The sequence below is a fragment of the Oryctolagus cuniculus genome, chromosome 18 (assembly GCF_051225735.1).
Source record: "Oryctolagus cuniculus isolate XC-2025 breed Fujian yellow rabbit chromosome 18, ASM5122573v1, whole genome shotgun sequence".
In the NCBI taxonomy this organism is placed as follows: Eukaryota; Metazoa; Chordata; class Mammalia; order Lagomorpha; family Leporidae; genus Oryctolagus; species Oryctolagus cuniculus.
In genome coordinates, this window is record NC_142884.1 from 62,454,172 (window position 1) to 62,475,880 (window position 21,709).

At 60.5% G+C, this 21,709-nt stretch overlaps 2 protein-coding genes across 5 annotated transcripts; one reads left to right on the forward strand and one right to left on the reverse strand.

Annotated features, from left to right (window-relative positions):
* Positions 1–12: 12 nt before the first annotated feature.
* VPS4A (vacuolar protein sorting 4 homolog A) lies at positions 13–10,708 on the forward strand. Of its 4 annotated transcripts, none has more exons than XM_089320391.1 (11): positions 13–188; positions 3,549–3,660; positions 3,743–3,890; positions 5,178–5,239; positions 5,324–5,462; positions 5,894–6,050; positions 7,274–7,422; positions 7,717–7,798; positions 8,045–8,264; positions 9,112–9,252; positions 9,854–10,708. In XM_089320391.1, exons 5-11 carry the CDS (start codon positions 5,354–5,356, stop codon positions 9,953–9,955), a joined length of 960 nt encoding a protein of 319 aa, XP_089176517.1. In that variant the 5' UTR covers positions 13–188; positions 3,549–3,660; positions 3,743–3,890; positions 5,178–5,239; positions 5,324–5,353; the 3' UTR covers positions 9,956–10,708. The 4 variants fall into 4 exon arrangements, with proteins under 4 accessions (XP_089176517.1, XP_002711764.1, XP_089176518.1 ...); XM_002711718.6 differs by having other exon boundaries at positions 5,343–5,462; XM_089320392.1 differs by having other exon boundaries at positions 5,181–5,239.
* A 2,938-nt stretch (positions 10,709–13,646) lies between these two features.
* Positions 13,647–21,658, reverse strand: COG8 (component of oligomeric golgi complex 8). The gene is made up of 7 exons (XM_051840156.3): positions 21,177–21,658; positions 19,472–19,679; positions 17,922–18,749; positions 16,526–16,694; positions 15,918–16,093; positions 14,280–14,283; positions 13,647–14,084 (listed from the first exon to the last, which is right to left on the reverse strand). Exons 1-7 carry the CDS (start codon positions 21,557–21,559, stop codon positions 13,927–13,929), a joined length of 1,926 nt encoding a protein of 641 aa, XP_051696116.3. The 5' UTR covers positions 21,560–21,658; the 3' UTR covers positions 13,647–13,926.
* Between the last annotated feature and the right edge of the window lie 51 nt (positions 21,659–21,709).

A 21,709-nucleotide genomic window follows, 5' to 3' on the forward strand; every position in this document is an offset into this window, starting at 1 on the left:
CGCTGCTCGCTCGCCCTACGACTCGGCTCCGGCTGCGAGCGGCTGCCCTGTCCGCGCCCAGCGCCGCCTCGTCGGGCTCCCCGCAGCAGACCCAGCACTTCGGCTCCCCGGGGCCGGACGAGGCCGCAAGCAGCGCCGCGGGGTGTGGGGCGGACCCAGGAGATGAAATGACAACGTCAACCCTCCAGGTACCTCGGCGCAGCCCGGCCCGGCTGCGGAGGCCGAAGGCGGCGCGGCGGGGCCTGCTGGCCGCGGAGCCGGGCGGGCGGCCTCGGAGCCCCGGTCTCGCGGCCCCCGCCCGGCCGCTGCGGCCCCGGCGCCGCCTGCGTCTGTTTTCGCGCGCCCGGAGCCGAGGGCGTCCTCACCGTCCGGCCCGCTGGCCGAGCCCCGAGGCCGCTACGTGCCGCCGGCGCCCCGGAACCGCCGCGCGGTAGCCTCAGCCGGGCCTCACGGGCGCCGCCTCCAGGAGCTTGGCCCGGGCCCGGAGCGGCGGTCACTCCCTCTTCCTCCTCCAGCGCCGGGCCCTGGAAGCCCCGCGGCCCCCTGCCAACAAGCTCCGGCGCTTTCCCCGGCCCCCGACCTCCCCTCCTCGGCCGGCGACCCTTCATTCAGTCCCTGGATGGTGCTGGGCGGTGCTGGGGTGGCGCCGCCGGGGCGAGTGACCGACCCCTCCTCCAGGTGCCGTCTGCCTTGCATAGCCAGAAAACACAAACCTGCTCAGGCCTGAGACAGGGGTTTGCGTCCCAGCCCTCCACTCACTGGCAGGTGACCTTGGGCTAGTTTGCCCTTGCAGTCTGGGTCTCCCCGCCTGTTAAATGGGGCCATACCCTGAAGAGTTGTGGCGATGGCTCTTTATTGAATAATTCCCGTGAAGCATTCCTAGCACAGCGTCTGTTCCACAGTAAGTGATGGCAGACAGAGTGCTCGGGGGAGTTCGGGAGGACTTCATGGAAGAAGGGCCACTTGGCCAGAGCCTCAGAGGGTGAGAAACATTCAGACCCCTGCAGGTGGAGGGTGCGTGGCTATGTCAGGGTGCTGAGCTGAGTTAGGTGGAGTCCAAGCCAGGTGCACCCTCCATCTGTTAGCGCCAGGTCTGCCGTCCTAGGCTGTAGATCCCATCAGCCCAGCCAGGTCTGGATGGCCTGGGGGCTAAGAATATCTTGTAGGAAGCAGCGCTATGAAATGTAACCCGCATTCCCTGCAGCCCACCCATTCAGAGTGTACAGATTTAGGGCTTTTTATTCAGAGCGTGCAACACCCCCCCCCCCCCCAGCCATTCATGAGACCATTTTCATCACCCCTGGAAGGAACCCTGCCCCGCTGGCCGACGCTCCTAGTCCCGCCGTGCCCCCGGCCGCCACGCGCCCCTGTCTGTGCGTTGGCCTCTGGTAGGCGTTTCGTATAGATGGAGTCGTCCAGGACGTGCTCTGTGGTGTCTGGCTCCCTTCGCTTCACGTGAAGTCATGGCTTTTCACATTCTTTCAAAAGGCTGGGGAGAGAGAAGACTACTTCTTGACACGTGACAATAATAGGAAACCCACATTTTAGTGTCTGTGAATAAAGTTTTATTGGAGTGCGTCCCAGCTAATGTATGTACATACTGTCTGTGGCTGCCTCTGTGCTGCAGAGACGGAGTTAGGAGTTACAGGGTTCCCACGCCGGTGAGGCCTGAATCCTGTGTGACCCTTGCCAGCCCTTGCCAGCCTCTCCCCCCACCCCACCCCCCTGGCCACGCGCGTTTCTAGAGCTGTGGTGGGCCTGGCAGCTTGATTTATCACCTTACCTTCCTGGTGGGCAAAAGTATTGAAAGCAAGACCTCCTGCACTGGAGAAACTGTATGTGGTTGCCAAAAATACCCAGATGCCTCCTGGTGCATTGCCGGTATGGAGAAAGGGCAGTGGGCAGTGGGCCTGTCCTGCTCCCTTGGGGTGGGCTAGAGCCACCTGCAGCTTTGTTCTGAGCCCCAGCTTTCACCGGGACAGACCCAGACAAGAAGAGGCGTAGAAAGGAAAAGTCCGGAGAGCTGGGGGCGTTTGTTGTGGGGAGGAGAAGCCACCAGGGACAGGACGCCGCCTTCATGCGGACCTGAGAGCAGTGGCAGAGGAGAGAGTGGCTGAGCGAAGCCGGTGTGTGAGCTGACGGAGCCGGCAGCTTGGGCACTCCGGGCCGTTCGCAGCTAATGGAGGGGCTGGCGCCATCTCTCGCGCCCTTCCTTGCCGCCTCTGTTGGCTGAGTTCCGTTCACGGTGGCCAGGCCTCACCCCGTCCGTCGTGCAGAGCCGTGTGTGTGTTTCTCTCCGATACTTCTTAGTTAGCAGATGAGGAAGGGCCGGACAGATGCCCTGGCCCTGCCGAGGGCTGGTGAGAGGCTTGGTGTTCGCCCTGGCCGGGACCACAGGTCTGCCCCAGGCTGACGCCGCGTCAGACCGAGGAGGGGTGCTGGCCGTGCTCCGTGGGCTGATGGAGCTGTGGCTTCTAAAACGGGACGTGTAGGTGCTTTTCTTTGAGCTAGGCCATGGCCCTGCAGGATCTGGGAGTTTCCCCATGCTGCTCTTTCTCACAGAGTTCTTAGAAGGTTCCAGAAGACAGTTCCCCTTAATTGGCAGTGCATGTTTACCCCTGGAGTAAGTGAGCACTTTCATACGAGTCGCTGGTGTGTTGAGCCATGTGTCCAAGCCTGCCCTCCCTGGGGATCAGCTTGAGGCAACTTAGGAAAACCTTTCCAGCCTGGAGGAGCGAGAGAGCTGGGCCAGGAGCAGGGAGCAGAGGTCCCTCAGGTCACCTGGTGAAACTCGTGCTGGGGCCTAGCGGGTAAAACTGCCGCCTGCGGCGTTGGCCTCCCGTATGGGCATCCACTCACGTCCTGGCTGCTCCTCTTCCACCCAGCTCCCCGCTAATGGCCTGGGAAAAGCAGCGGAAGATGGCCCCAGTACTTAGGCCCCTGCCACCCCTGTGGGAATCCTGGATGAAACTCCTGGCTACCTGGCTCAGCCCCAGCTGTTGTGACCATCTTGGGGAGTGAACCAGTGGATGGAAAATGTCTCTCTCTCTCTGTCTCTCCCCCTCTCTAAATCTGACTTTCAAAATAAATAAACGGATCTTTAAAAACCATCTTGAGTTGATGAGCGAGTCCCCGGCTTTCCTCCGGCCCCAAGGCCCAGTGTGGTTTCTGGGCGCCTTGCAGAGGAGCTCGGCACGCTGCTGCTGCTGCTTCCCCCCCTCCAGCTCTCGTTCGGGTCCAGTTCTCTTTGCCTTGAGGCAGTAGACTAGGGAGTCATGTGAACTCACCCTGTGAGCCCTGACCTGAGCTTGTCTGGTTTCCACCTGCTGGGTCCAGGGTGGGTCTGCCTGCGGGAGCTCACTGTGAAGAGGGCCACTGTCTTTTATAGCTTCCTGTTAGCGCCTCTCTAGGTAATGTTGGGAAAGACGGGCAGAACAACGGTCTGCTACCCACAAGCCCTCAAGCCTTGCACTCCCTCTGCCGCCTGTGTCCCCAAGGCCCTTCCTGGCCTCCTGGGATGCACTGAGCTATTCGCTTGGCCTTTCCAGAAAGCCATTGATCTGGTGACGAAAGCCACAGAGGAGGACAAAGCCAAGAATTACGAGGAGGCCCTACGGCTGTACCAGCATGCGGTGGAGTACTTCCTCCACGCCATCAAGTGTGAGTGCTGCGTGGGCGTCCCCGCTGCAGAACTCCTGCAAGAGGGCAAGCCCCGGGCTCACGGGGACGTTTCCTTTTGCAGATGAGGCGCACAGCGACAAGGCCAAGGAGAGCATTCGAGCCAAGTGCGTGCAGTACCTAGACCGAGCGGAGAAGCTGAAGGATTACTTACGGAACAAGGAGAAGCACAGCAAGAAGCCAGTGAAAGAGAATCAGAGTGAAGGCAAGGGGTGAGTGTGCAGGAGCGCGCAGCCCCCGAGGGACAGGCGCCCCCGGGCCGCGTGCCCCCGGTGTCACTGTGTCCTGGTGCCGATGCTGCCGCCGGCTTCCGTGGTGCCTGCCTTACGGGGAAGTGTGTGCCAACAGCTGCTTTCATTCTGCGCCTTGCCGAATGCTGCCACGTGTGTTGTCTCCCTGGGTCTGTACAGAAAGGCTGGGGAGCCCAGCGCACAGGTCACGGGTATTGGGCTCTGTCACCAGGCCCGCAGGGTGTAACACGGCTCTGCCACTTCCTAGCCCTGTGACCTTGGGCAAGTGCCATGACCTCCTGAGCCTCCAGTCTCTCTCTCTAAAGATTTACTTATTTATCTGAGAGGCGGAGTTAGAGAGAGAGGTTTTCCATCTACTTGTTTACTCCCCAAATGGCCTCAGCAGCCAGACCTCGGCTGATCTGAAGCCAGGAGCCAGGAGCTTCTTCTGGGTCTTCCACGCAGGTGCAGGGGCCCAAGCACTGCTTTCCCAGGCCATTAGCAGGGAGCTGGATTGGAAGTGGAGCAGCCGGGACTGGAACCAGAGCCCATGTGGGGCGCTGGTGCCGCTGCAGGCGGAGGCTTTACCTGCTATGCCACAGCACCGGTCTCCTCCAGCCTCCCTTAGAAGGGGAAGATGATGGTGCTCCTCTCCTGGTGTTGCCGTGAAGAGCGCATGAGTGGTGTGGACAGCTCAGAACAGAGCCTGGCACGCAGGGAGCACTCAGTAGACATCACTGCTCTTCCTGCCAGAGAATGACCATCTTCATCTGATGGGAGGCAGCCCGCCTGCAGGCCCTGGAGGGAGGGCAGAGTTTTGTGGATGGCAAGTACGTGACGTCAGCATAAGAACTGGCTGTTGGGATGAGCGTGCAGTCTGTGCTAGAGTGACGTGACCGCTGCCCTGAGGACTGTGACTGCCCTGTGCTGCTGCTGTCTGTGAGTCTGCACAGGGGCTCCTGACACCAGCCTGCTTGGCTGGCTGCTTTTTTAAGTCAGCCAGAGCACTTTTCCCTCATTAGCGCTCAGGAGAAGGCAGGCGTCTCTGCACTTGTTCCCTAATGAAGAGGCGAGAATGGGTTCCAGCAGTGTTTGCTGGAGGGCCCAGAGGTGAGCTGCTGACGGCGTGCGGCCTTGATGTCCTCGAGGTGCCTGCTCGCTGGCCCCTCACCACTGCCGGGCAGGAGGGCGCCCTTCCCCGCCGTGCTGGCGGCCGCTTCCTGGCCCGGGCTCCGAGGCCAGCCTGTGATTCTCTGTCTGCTTTTTCAGCAGCGATAGTGACAGCGAAGGGGATAACCCAGAGAAAAAGAAGTTGCAGGAGCAGCTGATGGGTAAGAGGCTCGAGCCCTGAGGCGTGGAAGGGGCCAGGCGTGGGTGCCCCGTGGGTCGGCTCACGCGTGTCGGCCTGGCTCCAGGTCTGCCGCCCTCTTGCAGGTGCTGTTGTCATGGAGAAGCCCAACATACGGTGGAATGACGTGGCGGGGCTGGAGGGGGCCAAGGAGGCCCTCAAAGAAGCTGTCATTTTACCAATTAAATTCCCACATTTGTTCACAGGTAAGAGTTGAGGATCGCAGGGCAGGTGGCATCTTGGTTCCCGTCACCTCCGGAGGGCGGCGGCCGGGCCCGGCAGTGTGCTGTCAGGAGAGGCCCAGGGCCTGCCGACCACCGTCGTCTACTCCTTGGCTGCTCGCTGGTGTCAGGAACTGGCTGTGGCTGGGACTCTGAGTTGACCTCCTTGGGGTGGGCAGGGTCAGAAACCAGGGCCAGGCAGTGTAAGGTCAGGGGGTCATGAGCAAGGGCTGGAACTAAGCTCCCAGCAGGTGGTATAGCTCCCTCTGCTTCTGGACTCAGCTGTTTTCTAGAACCGTTTCTCCCTGATGGTGTCCACAGTCAGTAAAGGTCTCTGGGCTCCGCTCTGTTGCTGCTGTCCCCCCCTTTCCCATCACGAGACGCTGACTTCACGTTCCCTTTGTTCTGCATTGTAGGCAAGCGCACCCCCTGGCGAGGGATACTGCTCTTTGGACCCCCTGGCACGGGGAAATCCTACCTGGCCAAAGCTGTGGCCACGGAGGCCAACAACTCCACCTTCTTCTCTGTGTCCTCCTCAGATCTGATGTCTAAGTGGTTGGGGGAGAGCGAGAAGTAAGTCAGCCCTGCCCAGCAGCCCCTGGGGCACTGGTCCCTGCCCTTGGAGTCACCTCCCAGGGGCTGCTGTTGGGTACTGAGGAAACTAGCCAGGAGAGTGACATCTTGGTACTAATTGTACAGGGCACGGTCCTGACAAAGATACATGTGGAAGGGAACCTGGGAGAGAGGAAGGACTCTAGGGGAGGGCGGGGCTGGCGCTGTGGCGCAGTAGGTTAAGCCTCCGCCTGCAGCACGGCATCCCATATGGACACCAGTTTGAGTCCTGGCTGCTCCACTTCTGGTCCAGCTCCCTGCTAATGCACCTGGGAAAGCAGAAGACGGCCCAAGTGCTTGGGCCCCTGCACCCAAATGGGAGACCTGGAAGAAGCTCCTGGCTCCTGGCTTCAAATCAGCCAGCTCCTGCTGTTGTGGCCAATGGGGGAGTGAACTAGTGGCTGGAAGACCTCTCTCTGTCTCTCCCTCTCTCTGTCTGTCTGTAACTGCCTCTCAAATAAATGAATAAATATTAAAAAAAAAAAAAAAAGAGGGTAAGGGAAAGGAACAAATAATAATCAAATGTCAGTTGAGAATTACATTTTTTGTGGGTAACTTGTTCCCCACAGCTCACTCCCATTTTGCAGACATTGAAACAAAGAGGAAGGAAAGTAACTTGACCTAAGACCACAGCTAATGAGTGGACTTGGAGGATTTGAAGCTGATGCCAGGGCCTGCTCTTCCTTAAAAAATAAATAAATAAATGGATACCTGTAGTTAATTATATATTTATTTGAGAGGCAGAGAGACAGGTGGAGCTCCCACCTGCCTGCTGGCACAGTCACCAAATATCTACAGTGGCAGGGGCTGGGCTAAGCCAAAGCCAGGAATAGGACCTCAGTCTCAGTCTCCCACGTGGGTGGCAGGGACCCAACTACTTGAGCCATCACCCCTGCCTCCCAGGGTCTGCACAAGCAGAAGGCTGGAATGAGGAGCCGGGAATTGAACCGAGGGACTTGGTGTGGGAACACAAGTGTCGTAAATGCTGTCTTAACCGCTGTGCCAGTCTGCTGCCCTGCTCCTCTTGGTTCCACTCTGCCAGAGGACTTGTGACTCCCATTCCTTGTAGTCCAGGCATGGCTGGGGTCAGCTCCTGGGGGAAGGGCGCGAGGAGAGAAGTGCCTGGGACCTGGCTGGGCGTGTGTGTGGGCCTCCAACCCTCACCCTGCTCCCCGCCCTCCCAGGCTAGTGAAGAACCTGTTCGAGCTGGCCAGGCAGCACAAGCCTTCCATCATCTTCATCGATGAGGTGGATTCCCTCTGCGGCTCCCGAAATGAGAATGAGAGCGAGGCTGCCCGAAGGATCAAAACAGAATTCTTGGTCCAGATGCAGGGTGCGTGCTGGGCCTGCGGCCCCCGGGTTCTTATTTCACCCAAGGTCCACCCAGGGCTTCATAGTTGAGCTGTGGTTGGGTTTGTGTCCTTGGGTTGAGGACAGGCAGCACCACAGGTCTCCTGACCGTGGCAAAGCCAGACCAGGACTTGGCTTAACTTCAGTTGGGACTCACCCGTGGTGGCCCGGGGCTGGCTGCCGTTGGTGACAGAGAGCCCTGGAGGTGCAGCCCCACAAGTCTCCCTGACCTGTGCAGGTGCTGTCAAAGCCAGCCGCTGTCTCCCTTTCTCCACAGGGGTGGGGAATAACAATGATGGGACTCTGGTTCTTGGCGCCACAAATATCCCCTGGGTATTGGATTCGGCCATTAGAAGGAGGTGAGTCTTCCCCAGGAGGGGCTGGGGGCCCGAAGTCTTCTGTAACCATGGTTAGCCTGTGACTGCAGTCCATGGCTGTGACCCAAAGCCATTTTCCAGGGTCATCCTCAGGTCTTTGTTGAAGCTGGCCATGCCACCAGCAGTGCCAGCCTGGAAGCCGGCTGCTTTCACTCGGTCTCTGTGCTGCTGCTCTTGGCACCCTTCTAGCCCCTGCTCTCAACTCCTGCCCTGCGCTTGGCTTTCTAGGTTTGAAAAACGAATCTACATTCCGTTACCAGAGGAAGCTGCCCGTGCGCAGATGTTCCGGTTACATCTGGGGAGCACTCCCCACAGCCTCACGGACGCCGACATCCACGAGCTGGCCCGCAAGACGGAGGGCTATTCTGGGGCAGACATCAGCGTCATCGTGCGGGACTCCCTCATGCAGCCCGTCAGGAAAGTGCAGTCGGCGACACACTTCAAGAAGGTGCGTGGCCAGCAAGCACTGCGCTCTGCCAGACCCTGGTCCTGCTCCCCAGCTCCTCTGGTGACCGCCTCTTCTGGAGAGCAGGGGGAGTGCCAGGTGGGCCCGGGGCTCCACTTGCTGGGGTCCTCTGCTTCAGCAACCTGAGGACAGGGCCCCATCTTAACACCGCGCAGTCAACCAGAAAGAGCTCTGTGCAGGGTGGACGCCAGGGAAACGTTCGAGCCACCAGGACACATCCGCCGCATCAGCAGGTCTTTGTTCTGTCTCCTGGGGTCCTGCTCTGTGCCTGGCCCTGTCCTGGGTGCTGGGAGGAATTAAGTGACCACACATAGGAAAGTCCCTGCCCTCCAGGAGCCTCCTCTCCGGCTGGGGGAGGAACAGTAAACAAACAAATGCTAGTTTCTTAGGTGACTCGGGAACAGAGCAGGGTGAGGGAGAGCAGGCGTCTTGGAGGTTCAACCTGAACCTGCCATGCTGGGCTGGCATTCGAGCCATAGGTTGAAGGAGGGGAGGGCGCGAGCTCTGGGGACATGGGGCAGTGCTCAGCAGTGTAGACTTCAGCCAGAAAACTGTTCGGGATGTGACTTCGTGATGAGACTTGCCTGCGTGAATGAGGGAGACATTGGGGTGGGGGCTGGGGCTGCAGTGGGAGCTGCAGAGGAGTGGCTGGAAGGGCACTGACCGCGAGCCTCTGAAACCAGTCCCTGAGCTGCTTGGATAGCGTGAAGGAGCCCATGCGTCCACCATCCTCTCCCCTTTAGCACGTCCTTAGAAACACGAGGCGTTCTGCCCTTCCCCAAACCTGAGGGCAGCCCTGCTCCCCAGTCAAAGTCCGGCTTGGTTTCAGGTCTGTGGCCCTTCTCGCACCAACCCTGGCGTCATGATCGACGACCTCCTGACACCATGCTCACCGGGAGATCCCGGGGCCATGGAGATGACATGGATGGATGTCCCTGGTGACAAACTCTTAGAGCCTGTGGTTTGCATGGTAAGTGCCCAGCTGAGGCCGCACAGAGCCCTGCAACTGGAAACTTGGGTCAGAGTGGAAATGAGCCGCTCCGCCGTGTGCTGGGCTGCTGCGGCTGCTGCACAGAAGCCTCTGTGGCTCCGGGTGGTGAGGGCCCCTGCGGCGTTAGCATTTTATGATCTTCAGCAAGAAAAGTCAGGCCCCAGTCATGGACTCGGCCCGGGGGTTTGGCTTCCTTGGTCCACAGAAGGGACGGGTAAAAGTCCATGGGCACAGTCGGGTGCACTTTGCAAGGCGGCTCCCAACCCAGTAGCCGGGGCCTCTTCCTCTCCTAGTCCTGCTGATTGCAGGGCTCTGCCAGGGGTGGTGTGGGGCCCACTTCAGACACCTGCTACGGGAGTTAGTGTGGTGAAGAGAGCAGAGGCCCTCGAGCCCTCAGGCTGCAAACGCAGCTGCCCCAGGGGGAAGCGGGTGCTGCGTGGGCAGACTCGGGAGGCAGCTGTGTGCGGGGTGGGGGAGGTGACCTGGAAGGCAGGCTTCTACGTAGATGGCAGGGCCGGGGGAGGGGAGTCCGAGGCCCCAGAGCCTCGCTGCGTCTCAGCCCCTGCTCTGGTCTTTGCAGTCGGACATGCTCCGCTCTTTGGCCACCACTCGGCCCACGGTGAACGCAGATGACCTCCTGAAAGTGAAGAAATTCTCAGAGGACTTCGGCCAGGAGAGCTAAAAGCTGCTTCATTAGGGTGATGCAGGTGGGAGATCGGCTGGGGCACATCCATGGTTCTCTCTGCGGCAGTGGCCGGGCAGGGCTCTGGGCTCGTCCTAAAGTCACTACAGCATCCCCTCTGCTGGCGTGCGTCCGGGAGCAGGAAGGAAGGGCCTCGCAGGGCCTGGCGGCCAGAGACGCTCCGCCGCGCCGCCCGTGTGCACACGGTGGACTCCGGCTCTCCCCTCTCCCCTCCTGGACGCTCACCAGTTCTCCTGCTCAGCCTGCCCACGCATCGTCTTTTCCTTTAACATTTTTTTGTTCCCCTAAATTAATGCTGCTTGGATTTCCGACTTGTTTATAAATAAAATCACCTGGACACAACAAGGAGTGGGAGCAGCTGAGCTGTGGGTGGCACAGCAGAGCCCCCAGACGGCTGCCAGGCCCCGCTGCCTCTGCTCCTCTGATGCCCAAGTTTGCCTCCTTGAAAACCCACTGGCTGAAGCCCCTGGATCCCCAGGCCAAGCTTTGCCTGCAAAGACTAAGAACAGCCATTCCCATCCACCCCATTTGCATCCGGGCCCCGTGTCCTCCTCGCAGCAGGAGGAGATGGCTTCTGTGAGCACAAAGCTGGCGCGGTCGGTCAGAGGCAGGTGGTGGGCGGTCTGCACGGCTGCCTTTCCTCTGGGTGTGAGAACGCTGAGCACGGCCACTGCCCTGCCCCGGGTCCCTCTCCTGGAAATGGTCTAATAAACCTCTTCCCTTCTTGAGTAACTGCAGAGACTTATCTTTGGCCCTTGCCCCTCTGGTTTTCTCCTCCTCCTGCCCCCTCCCCGCCTGCAGCAGAAGCAGGAATGCTCGCGAGCTGCCACCCCTGCAGGCCTGTTCTGCATGCAGGTGGGCAAGGACCCCTCCCAGGCCTCAGAAGGCCGCATGGAGTGCTTAGGGAACCCGGGCAGCTCTTCCTGCGGTCCTGCCTCCGGCAGAGGAGGCAGCCCGGAAATGCCAAGTGCCAGGGAGCAGAAGCTGAGGAGGTTGCTGGCACAGACACAGCCAGTAACACCGTGTCACACAGAAAAGGCCTAGGTAGGAAGCAGGCAGCCCGCGGCAGGGCTTGTTCTAGCCCACCCCCACGTTACCTGCGGCATCAGCAGGCCTCCAGGTGGCAGTTTTTATAAAAGAGTTATTTATTTATTTGAAAGGCAGAGTTAGAGGGCTTCTTTCACCCACTGGTTCACCCCCAAATGGCTGCAATGGCCAGAACTGGGTTGATTTGAAGCCAGGAGCTTCTCCCCGGTCTCCCACATGGGCACAGGGGCCCAAGCACTTGGGCCATCCTCTGCTGCTTTCCCAGGTCGATGGCAGGGAGCTGGGTCAGAGGTGGAGCAGCAGGGACTTGAACCAGTGCCCATATGGGATGCTGGCATGCAGGTGGTGGCTTTATCTACTACACAGCACCGGCCCCATCCACGGGACATTTATGTAGCAGTGTGCCTGGGCTCTTTGTCACTTGGGAGTTCCTGTGTCACTGGTTATCTGCCCCCGTCCCCCAGTCCCCGCTTGTGAAGGCTAGAACACAGGTCAGGGCAGGAAAGTGCCCCTCTGCAGCCTCAGTGAGCTAGTCAGGACTTTCCAGGCTGCTGCGTTTACTCGTGTCAGGAGGCCCTTGTTCCTTTTTTCACCTGCTTCCTCATTTCTGCTGCCTAAACACCCTGACAAGCTACGGGGGTGAACGGGGTCTGTAGGGCAGCTTGGGTCACAGCTGTCAAACACCTGCCTTTCTGTGCCCTCCTCAGCGGCAGGAACCACTGCTCACAGTGGCTAACCTGTGGTGATGGCTGCCTGGGGTGGACGATTTCTTTACTGGAACTGCAAGGAGTCAGTGCCACTGCCCTGTGACCCGAGGGCGCCAGCGTGTCGGGCTGCCCCATGAGGGGAAGCCACTGCGTTCTCACTTGCAGAAAGTGAGTTTCCAGTAGACAGGAGGGCTCTCTAGACTTTCCCAGAAGCTAGGTCTGACCTCAGGGCAGGGCGTGGTCGGATGCCTGTGCCAAGTCTGACTGCCGCCAGTGGGGACGGGGGTGCTCCCCAGAGAAAGCCGGGGGATGGGGGAGTCTTTCCTAGGTACACTTAATGAACGGCTGTTTAAAACCCCTTTTTTCTAAACAACTCACTGGACTTCCTCCTACCGGCTTGCTTTGATTTTCAAGACTGGGGGGCGAAAGCACCTGCTTCCCAATACTCAACATAAATGAGCAGTCACCCAGAAGGCCGAGTCACTTCACCTCGGATCAAGTCCTGACGTTTCCCCTAAGCTACCCTGGGCAGTGTGATCGGGAAGGAAGCTCCTGTCCTGCTTTCTGGGTCTGTCCTGACTGTGCAGGAAGGGGCTCACTGGTCCCTCCCAGCGAGCAGCCGCCCTCAGCCCTGCCCCACGGCCTGCACCCAAAGACCGAGCCAGGCAGCAGCTGCCCAGGACGCTGGACGCACAGTCCTCCCCAGGTCTGGAAGTGAAGACCTAAACTGCAGAACCTGTTCAGGTGTGTGGGTACTGGAAGCACAGTCCTCCCAAGTCTGTGGAAGTGAAGACCTAACTGCAGAACCTGTTCAGGTGTGTGGGTACTGGAAGCACAGTCCTCCCCAAGTCTGTGGAAGTGAAGACCTAACTGCAGAACCTGTTCAGGTACGTGGGTACTGGAAGCACAGTCCTCCCAAGTCTGTGGAAGTTAAGACCTAACTCAACAGAACCTGTTCAGGTGCGTGGGTACTGGAAGCACAGTCCTCCCCAAGTCTGTGGAAGTGAAGACCTAACTGCAGAACCTGTTCAGGTATGTGGGTACTGGAAGCACAGTCCTCCCCAAGTCTGTGGAAGTGAAGACCTAACTGCAGAACCTGTTCAGGTGTGTGGGTACTGGAAGCACAGTCCTCCCAAGTCTGTGGAAGTGAAGACCTAACTCAACAGAACCTGTTCAGGTGCGTGGGTACTGGAAGCACAGTCCTCCCCAAGTCTGTGGAAGTTAAGACCTAACTGCAGAACCTGTTCAGGTGTGTGGGTACTGGAAGCACAGTCCTCCCAAGTCTGGAAGTTAAGACCTAACTCTGCAGAACCTGTTCAGGTGCGTGGGTACTGGAAGCACAGTCCTCCCCAAGTCTGTGGAAGTGAAGACCTAACTGCAGAACCTGTTCAGGTACGTGGGTACTGGAAGCACAGTCCTCCCAAGTCTGTGGAAGTGAAGACCTAACTCAACAGAACCTGTTCAGGTGCGTGGGTACTGGAAGCACAGTCCTCCCAAGTCTGGAAGTTAAGACCTAACTCTGCAGAACCTGTTCAGGTGCGTGGGTACTGGAAGCACAGTCCTCCCCAAGTCTGTGGAAGTTAAGACCTAACTGCAGAACCTGTTCAGGTGTGTGGGTACTGGAAGCACAGTCCTCCCAAGTCTGGAAGTTAAGACCTAACTCTGCAGAACCTGTTCAGGTGCGTGGGCACCTACTTCCATAAATGCTGCCCTTCACACCTCCTTGCGCTGGGAACCCTCTGCCTGGGTGTCACTTCCACAAGCAAGCGTGCCGAGGGCACACACACAGCCCTTTGTAAAAAGAACACCGTGCAGATGATCAACTCCATGTTTTCAGAACAGCTTTCAGGAGTTTGGGGACGACGTTAGTATCAGATCTTGGCTTTGGGAGCGGATTATACAGCCCTTACGAAACCACGTCTGAGGGGTTATTTACTTGTCACCCTCTCTCCATACAAAATCCTCAGAAATGCCCACTCCCGGGGTGGGGGTGCAGTTGCTTCCCAAGTTGTGGCGCTATTTTGTCCACAGGTGATTTCTGGGCAAACGTTTCTAACCTCCTCCACCTCAGGGTGGCTCGCTCTGGCAGTCCACTGTCTTCTGGGATTCCAGCCAATGCCAAGGTGAAGCCAGGTACCCTGTGTCCAGCTCCCAGTCCGTGTTGGTGTTCAGGCCCCCGAGTCGGGCAGGAAAGCTTCAGTCATTTACCTCCATCCAGTGGACGTTTGTAAACGACCTGCTGTCCATCTTGTCAATGAACAGGCAGCCCTGCAAGTGGTCCATCTCGTGCTGAATGATGCGGGCCGTCCATCCGCTCGCTGGCCACACCACCTGCTCACCTCTCGGGTCCAGCCCTGCAAAGGAAGTTCCGGCGGGGGTGAGGGGAGGCCACCATTCGCAGCCGCCTTTCCCTACTGCTGTTGGAAGAGGTACCGAGCAAGGGAACCAAGGCGCGGGCACTGGGGGGGACAGGGTCAAGGTGCTGCCTGGGACACCCGCATCCCTTATCAAGGGTGCCTGGGACTGAGTCCTGTTATTCTGCTTCTGACTCGGCTCCCTGATAAGCCCTCGGAGGTGGCAGATGCTGGCTCAAGTACTTGAGTTTCAGCCACCAAGTGGGAAATCCAGTTGGAATGCCTGGCTCCTGGCTTCAGCCTGGCACAGGTCTGGGTACTGCACACATTTGGGGAGTGAGCCAGTGGATGGAAGGCCTCTGTCGCTGTGCCTCTTAAAGGGAGGGGGGCATAGCAGCCTCCACGCTGAAAACAACTCTGCCCATCACCAGGTATTTAACCTGGTTCCCCACTCTTTTATGTTCACCCAAATCTTGACGGTGTTATTATTTTTTTAAATTTATTTTAAAAGGCAGAGTTACAGAGGGACAGAGATCTTCGATCCACTGGTTCACTCCCCAAATGGCCGCAACAGCCAGGGCTGGGCCAGGCCAAAGCCAGGAATCTGCAACTCAAGCCAGGTCTTGCACACGGGCGCAGGGGCCCAGGCACTCGGGCCATCCGCGGGCAGCTGGGTCGGAGGTGGAGCCTCCGTGGGATGCCAGCGCGACCGGCGGCCGGCACACGCCCTACGCTGTTCGCGGGGCAAAGAGCAGCCGTCTTCCTCCCGACCTCCCAGCGCTGTAAGCTGCTGCCCAGGGCGGCGTCTCAGCGCGGCACTGCCTGCGTGCCTCCCGGGCCCAGGAGGCTGGCTTAGCGCAGCAACCTCGCTGACCGGGCAGAGCCCCCTCCGCGCGGCCCGCTCTCAGCCACAGCCCCTCCACCCCGGGCCGCGCCGCCGCCCCCACCGGCCGCACCTGAGATCTGCACGGCCTGGAAGCGCGGCACGCAGGCCAGGAAGCCGGCCACGCTCTCGCAGCCCTCGGGAAAGGTGACCAGGCGGCTGTCCAGCACGCGCAGGCTGGGGTTCACCAGCACGCGCAGCGGGAAGGGCTCCATCTGGCGGAGCTCGCGCAGGCGCGGCGCGCAGGCGCGGAAGAGCGCCTCGGGGAACTCGAGCGCCAGCACCTGCAGCGGCACCCCGAGCTGCGGCGCGCTCAGGCCCACGCAGCGCCGGCGCCGCATCACCTGCACCAGCCGCTGCACCAGCCGCTGCAGCTCGGGCGCCGCCAGCTGCGCCGGCTCCACCGGGGCCGCCACGGCCCGCAGCACGGGGTCCCCGACCTGGCACACGTGCGAGTACGGCGGCTCGGGCGGCCCCCGCACCAGCCGCCTCACGTAGCGCCAGTAGGAGCGCCGGCGCGCCGGGCCCTCCGCGCCGTCCCGGGCGGCGGAGCTGCAGGCCCGGGCGCCGCCGGCCCCCGCCGCCTCGCCCCACAGCGGGGCCGGCCCGGCACAGCGGCGCCCCCGGAGCTGCCCGAGCAGCAGCGGCAGCCCGCCGCACAGCCGGCCCATGGCGCCCGCCCGGGAAGCCCCGCCCCGCCCCGCCCCGCCCCCGAAGCCGCCGGGGACGCCGGGAAGCGCAGTTCCCGCGCCTCCGGGCAGCGGCGTCGCGAGAAAGCGGCAGGCGGTGGGCGCCCACGAGCTTTATTGTTCGCGCCACCCGCGGACAGGAGAAAGCCGGGCGCCCCCTGAACCCGCCTCCCCGCGTGCTCGCGCGCGAGAGGCCGCCTCGGCGCCCGGGGCCGGCTACGTGCTCTCGGGAGGCGGCTCCGCCGGCTCCGCAGACAGCGCCTCCTCCCGGCCGCCCTCGGGGGGCGCCGAGGGGCCAGGCTCGGCCGCCGGCTCCTTTCCGTCCAGGGAGAAGACCATCTCTCTCTTGGGCAGGATGAAGGCGAGGGGCTCCTGGATGGCGCTGACGTCCACGTGCCCAAGGTCCCCGTACTTGGAGAGCTGAGTGGGTGGAATGCCTGCCGCAGACGGTAAGGAGAGCGAAATGGAAAATGAGTTACACTGAAATTCAGTCTAGAGATCACAGGAAGAAAATAAAAGGGAGGGGCAGACACAGTCATCCTGTTGCAGACTAAAGCGAGACCAGGAAGGAGGCGGGCAGCCCCGCACAGGGCGCGAGCCCCGGCCTTCCTGTGGGGGCCCAATGCGCGGCGGCCACCCTGGGCCCTCTGCCCCCTAGCCCGCTGCCTCGCCCACCCTCACTCCCACCGCAGGGGCCGCGGGACGTGACAGCAGGTCGGGGAAAACGAGTTAAATCCCTCCTCTGCGTACTTCGTGTAAAGCCATCACGTGGGGCTGCTCGGTGGCCGGCGTCGCCAGGTGGATCACGTCGTTCGCAAGGTGCATTTCCAGCAAAGCCGTGCAAAGAAACGCTGCCTCCCTCCCCTTACCTAAAGTCTGCGCTAGCTGGGCCGGCGGGAAGAGGACCTGGAGGCAGCGATTGAGGTAGGGAACCAGGTCCTCCAGGAAGGCAGTGCAGAACTGGACGAAGAGCTCGCGCTCGCCGCTGCTGAAGGCGGCCTCCTCGGCGCGGTGGAAGGCCAGGATCGTCTTGGTGACCTAGGAGACAGGGCGCCGGCGTCACGCGGGACCCTCGCTTTGCGTCACAGTCGCTCCCAACATCGTTATACTGTGCTGTTTAAAGATGAAGCAAAGTGTGCGAGGTTTCTGCAGGGGTAAGGCCTCGGGGGTCCACAAAGGGCAGCCAGCTGACGTCACAGCGAGGTGGCACACAGGGTGAGGAACACAGGCTCTGGTGTGGGATTCCTGTGTTCAGGTCTCAGCTGCAGATTTGGTTCTGTGACTTCCACCTGGTTGCTTAAGCGCTCTGTGCCTCCATGCCTCAGTTTCCTCACCTGTAAAGTAGGGCCAGTCGTAGGTCCTACCTCACGGTGCTGTGAGCATCAAGCCTTTATTTTTACATATTTGAAATGAAGAATGACACAGAGGGAGGGAGGGAGGGAGGGAGAGAAAGAGGAGAGATCGAGATCTTTCATCTGCTGGTTCACTTCCAATGCCTGCCACAGCCAGGGTCGGGCCCAGCCAAAGCCAGGAGCCTAGAACTCCATTTGGGTCTCCCAAATGGGTGGCAGAGGTCCAGGTACTTGGGCCACCTTCCACTGCTCTCCCAGGCACTTTAGGAGGGAGCTGGATTGGAAGTGGAGCAGCCCGGCCTCCAGCCAGCGCTCGTACGGGATGCTGGCATCCAGGGCGATGGTTTAACCGCTGCCCAGGTGCCAGCCACAAGGATCAAGTCTTGACTGCTACCTGGCATGGAGCAAGCACCATGTAAGTGTTGAGTTCTACAACCTGAATTGCATTGACTCTACGATGCTTCGAATGCTTGGTTGCGTTTACAAGGGGACACCAAGATTTTATACAGCTGCACAGAAATGACGCGATGCCATTCATCGTAAGGCCTTGAGGAGCGGAGGGCCTCAGCCCTGAAGCTTCTGCACCTGCAAGAACTGAAACCGCCTACCTGAATGAGCCCGAAGGGAGGCCTGAGGCCACGCCTGGCTGACACCTCGATGGCAACGTTGTGAGAGCCTGAACACAGGGCCCCGTTCTCCTGACTCACAGAAACTGGTGGTGGAGCCGTCATACAGCACAGGACACCAGTACAATACTGAGTCCTCCTTACGTGGGAGCCGCTTCGTGGACTGTTCCAGGTCCCATAGCCAGGAGACCGATCAGAACTTCTGCCCCAGGAACCCCTTACAGCGCACTCCCTGCCTGCCTGTCCCCACAGGCCCGGGCAGCAGGAAGCCAGCAGGACGTGCTCACCTGGACAAGGGCGTCCTCCAGGGCCCGGGTCACTTCCTGCGCCAGGGCCACAGGGCAGCAGAGGCGCAGGTCATTGAAGGCGACCAGAACGTTGTTGAGGAAACACGCGAGTGGTGGGAAGTCCAGGAGCACCATCGGTGGCTGCAGCGTCCCCGGCTGAGCGGCTGGCACGGCGGCAGGCAGCTTACTGCTGCCCAGGATGGCTGGAGCCAAGACCAGGGTGTAGGAATTCATTTCATCCTGGAATTTCTCTACTGCTTCCTGAATTGCTTTCTGGAAAGTGCTGATGGCCACCCGCTGGAACACAGGAGCCAACTGGCCCCGGAAATCAGCCCCCACCCGGCTGAAGGACAGCCCGAAGTACATGCACTGGCCCAGCAGGGAGTCCAGGCGGCCGCCGACCCCCCGCGCAAGGTCCGCCTCCAACACCTGCAGGAACTGCGAGACCTTCTGCAGCACCCAGCCGTGGAAGATGGCGCTCTCATTCACTGTGCGCTCCCCTGCCGCGGGGGGCAGCAGCGGGTCCTCGTCCGAGAAGATGGCGCGGTACTGAGTGATGACATCGAACAGATGGACGCGGCAGGCCTCGATGGTTTTCGTGATATGGAAATAGGGGTCGTCATCAGGGATGGCAGTGAGGATGGAGTGGAGCCAGGCCTCTCGGGCCTGGAGGAACTTCACCCTCAGCTCAGCCTCGGTGAAGACGTCCATGCGCCGCAGGTAGCCGATGACGCGCAGGCAGGCGGGCAGCTGGATGCCGCTCCTCAGCTGCTGGATGAGCTGGCTGAGCATCAACTGCATGGACTGCCGCACCTCGCTCACGATGCCCTGCGGCACAGGGACACGCTCTGAGCCCCGCACTGCCCCGAACATGGCACACCCGCATCCCCCTGGCCTTCCTCACGTCCGAGGTCCATCTCCTACAGCTCAGACGTGCTGGTTCCCCAAGATCTGGCCGAGATCTGTAACTCTGTCCACAGAGCTTAAAACTGGCAGTGACTTCCCACTGCGTGAAGCCCCCGCTGCTCGCCATGCCTGCCCCCTTCCAGGGCCCTCTCGCTGGCACTACAATGTCTGTGTGAACACGCAACTCCTTCCCCCCTCAGCCGCCTGCTCTCTCCCAGGATCTGGGAGTGGCTGGCTCCTCATCATCTGGTTTCAGCTTAAATGTTCCCTCTCCAGAAAGGCCTGCGCTGACCCTCTGCCCGGAGGAACCCAGCCCAGTCTCCCTCTCCCGTGATCCCTTATGAGGTTTCTTCACTCGGCACTGTCTGAGCGTGTTGTTCATCTGTCAGTCACTGGGCCTCCCACTAGAATGTGAGCCTGGAGAGGCCAGGACCTTGCCAGCTGCTCTGTCCACACCACAGCCGGGTACCTAGCTCAGTGCCTGGCACACAGGGAACACACATCTTTGAATGAGCGAGTGTCTTCAGTTCCAGACTGCCTGGCTGAAACTGAGGTGACACAGGCCAGGGGTTCTGCCTAAAGGCCGGTCAGGAGCCCAGACCAGAGGGGCTGAGCGCGTCCGCACAGCGGTGTGCGTGGGCTACCTGGATGACCGGGATGGAGGAGTGCTTCCTCTCCAGGCGGCGCACATAGGCGGCGAGCTCCAGGGCCTCCTCGTAGTAGCTGTTGCGCACGCAGGTGTCCATGAGCTGAGGGATCTCCAGAATCTCCAGGATCTCCGTGTGCCGGTTCAGAGTCAGCGTGTTCATCCGCCGGCTGCAGCCGATCTCCTCGGCCTCCTGCAGGAAGTTCCTACAGACGGAGCAGAGCATGGGGCCCTCGCCTGTTTTTGTTTTATTTGAAAGGCAGAGTTAGGGAGAGACAGACGCAGAGAGAGATCTTCCATCCCCTGATTGACTCCCCAGGCGGCCACAACAGCCAGAACACATCGCCTCTTCTGGGTCTCCCGTGTGGGTGCTGGGGCCACCTTCCATTGCTTTTTCCAAGTACATTAGCAGGGAGCTGGAGTGGAAGTGGAGCAGCCGGGACTCGAACCAGCGCCCATGTGGGATGCTGGCGCTGCGGGTAGTGGCTTAACCCGTTACGCCACCCCTACACAATGCCAGTGCCCCCCTCCCCTCTGCACTTACACCTTCGCTCATTACCCAGAACTTACCGTGAACTAGGTGCCGGCTGGCTGGTTTATCTGGTTTGACCCTCATCACAGACTATGAGGTAAATACGCTTGAACTTGAGGAAATTTTTAATCCCAGAGAGGTTAAACAATTTCTCCTACATCACACAGCTATCTGAATATTTGAATCCCACGTGTGCCACTAACTAGCCGTGGTGAAGCACTCAGAGAACCTGTGTCAGAGTAGAAAAGACACAGTGAAATGTTCCTTTAGAAAGAGCTACTATTGGGGCCGGCGCTGTGGTGCAGCGGGTGAAAGCCCTGGCCTGAAGCGCCGGCATCCCATATGGACGCCGGTTCTGGTCCCGGCTGCTCCTCTTCCAGTCCAGCTCTCTGCTATGGCCTGGGAAAGCAGTAAAAGATGGCCCAAGTCCTTGGGACCCCTGCACCCGCGTGGGACACCCAGAAGAAGCTCCTGGCTCCTGGCTTCAGATCAGCGCAGCTCCAGCCATTGTGGCCAGTTGGGGAGTGAACCAGCGGATGGAAGACCTCTCTCTCTCTACCTCTCTCTGTAACTGTCTTTCAAATGAATAAAATAAATATTAAAAAAAAAAAGCAGCTGCTATGGTCCTCTCCGTAGCCCAGCGGCCACATCGCCCCGCGCCCCAGGCGCTCATGTCTCCCGAGGCCAGCGGTCAGCCTGCCTTCGCGCCCAGGTCTGCTCAGGCCTCCTTCTCTAATTGCGGGGCTCTGCAAGCCGAAGCCCGCACTGCCAACAGCTGTGCCGTCAGACACAGGAACGAAGCGAGGCTCACGGAAGGCCGGGGGCAGACCCAGGCTAACAGACTGAGGACATGGGGAGCAGGGACGGGATCAGGGGCCCGGACACACGTCTGGAGCACACGCTTCCCACCGGCTGTGTGTGTGTGTGTGTGTGTGTGTGCAGTTAACCGCGTCAGACCCGTCGGTGAGTGCTCTGCGTGGATTTCAGCCGCCCTGCGAGGGAGGGGCCAGCTCCTGGGTTCCAGTTCCGACTTGAAAACTCACTGGGTCCCTGGACCAGTCACTAACCTCTACCTCGAGGGCTGCCGCGAGGTTTAAGTGGCTTCATAAAGCGCTACGCTAAGTGTCAGCTCGCCCAGCGAAAAGCCCCGGGAGCGCCAGCCCCGCCGCACCTGCAGCTCTGCTGGAAGCCGGGCAGGCGGTCGAGCAGGCGGCCGAGCGACGCCTCCACGTCGCCAAAGAGGCGGTGGATGCGCTCCGTGCACTCGGCGCCGCGGATGAAGGTCTTGTAGTTGGCGAAGGCCAGGTCGCGCGTCTGCTGCAGCAGCTGCGCCCGCTCCTCCGCCAGGCGCTCGGGCTCGCGCCGCAGCCGCTCCAGCCCCGAGCCGCTCAACTCCCGGAGGTAGCGGCCCACGTCCGGCCGCTCCCGCCACTGGGCCTCGGGGAAGCGGTCCCGGAACAGCGACGCCAGGAGCCCTTCATCTTCCACCTCTCCGACAGCGGCAGCCGTCGATGTGGCAGTGGCTGACGACGGGACAGTCGCCGCCGTCGCCATCTTCCCGGCAGCAGCGTCACTTCACCTCCGGCCAGGGGAGGGCGCGCTGGCGCCGCTCCTAGAACCGGAAACAACAGGGGCGCGTTTCCTGTCTCTATGGTTGCTGGTCCGTCCGACTTTCCTTCCCCAGCGGTCCTCCGGGCGCCTGGG

Excerpts from the sequence above, each read along its gene's own strand:
- VPS4A (XM_002711718.6), top strand. The coding sequence starts at position 168 with ATGACAACGTCAACCCTCCAG. Across the intron at positions 3,661-3,742 it reads CTTCCTCCACGCCATCAAGT|ATGAGGCGCACAGCGACAAG; the intron begins GTGAGTGCTGCG and ends TTCCTTTTGCAG. Across the intron at positions 8,265-9,111 it reads CGGCGACACACTTCAAGAAG|GTCTGTGGCCCTTCTCGCAC; the intron begins GTGCGTGGCCAG and ends GCTTGGTTTCAG.
- COG8 (XM_051840156.3), bottom strand. The coding sequence starts at position 21,559 with ATGGCGACGGCGGCGACTGTCCCGTCGTCAGCCACTGCCACATCGACG. Across the intron at positions 16,695-17,921 it reads TGGAGGACGCCCTTGTCCAG|GTCACCAAGACGATCCTGGC; the intron begins GTGAGCACGTCC and ends CCTGTCTCCTAG. Across the intron at positions 16,094-16,525 it reads CCAGCTAGCGCAGACTTTAG|GCATTCCACCCACTCAGCTC; the intron begins GTAAGGGGAGGG and ends CGTCTGCGGCAG.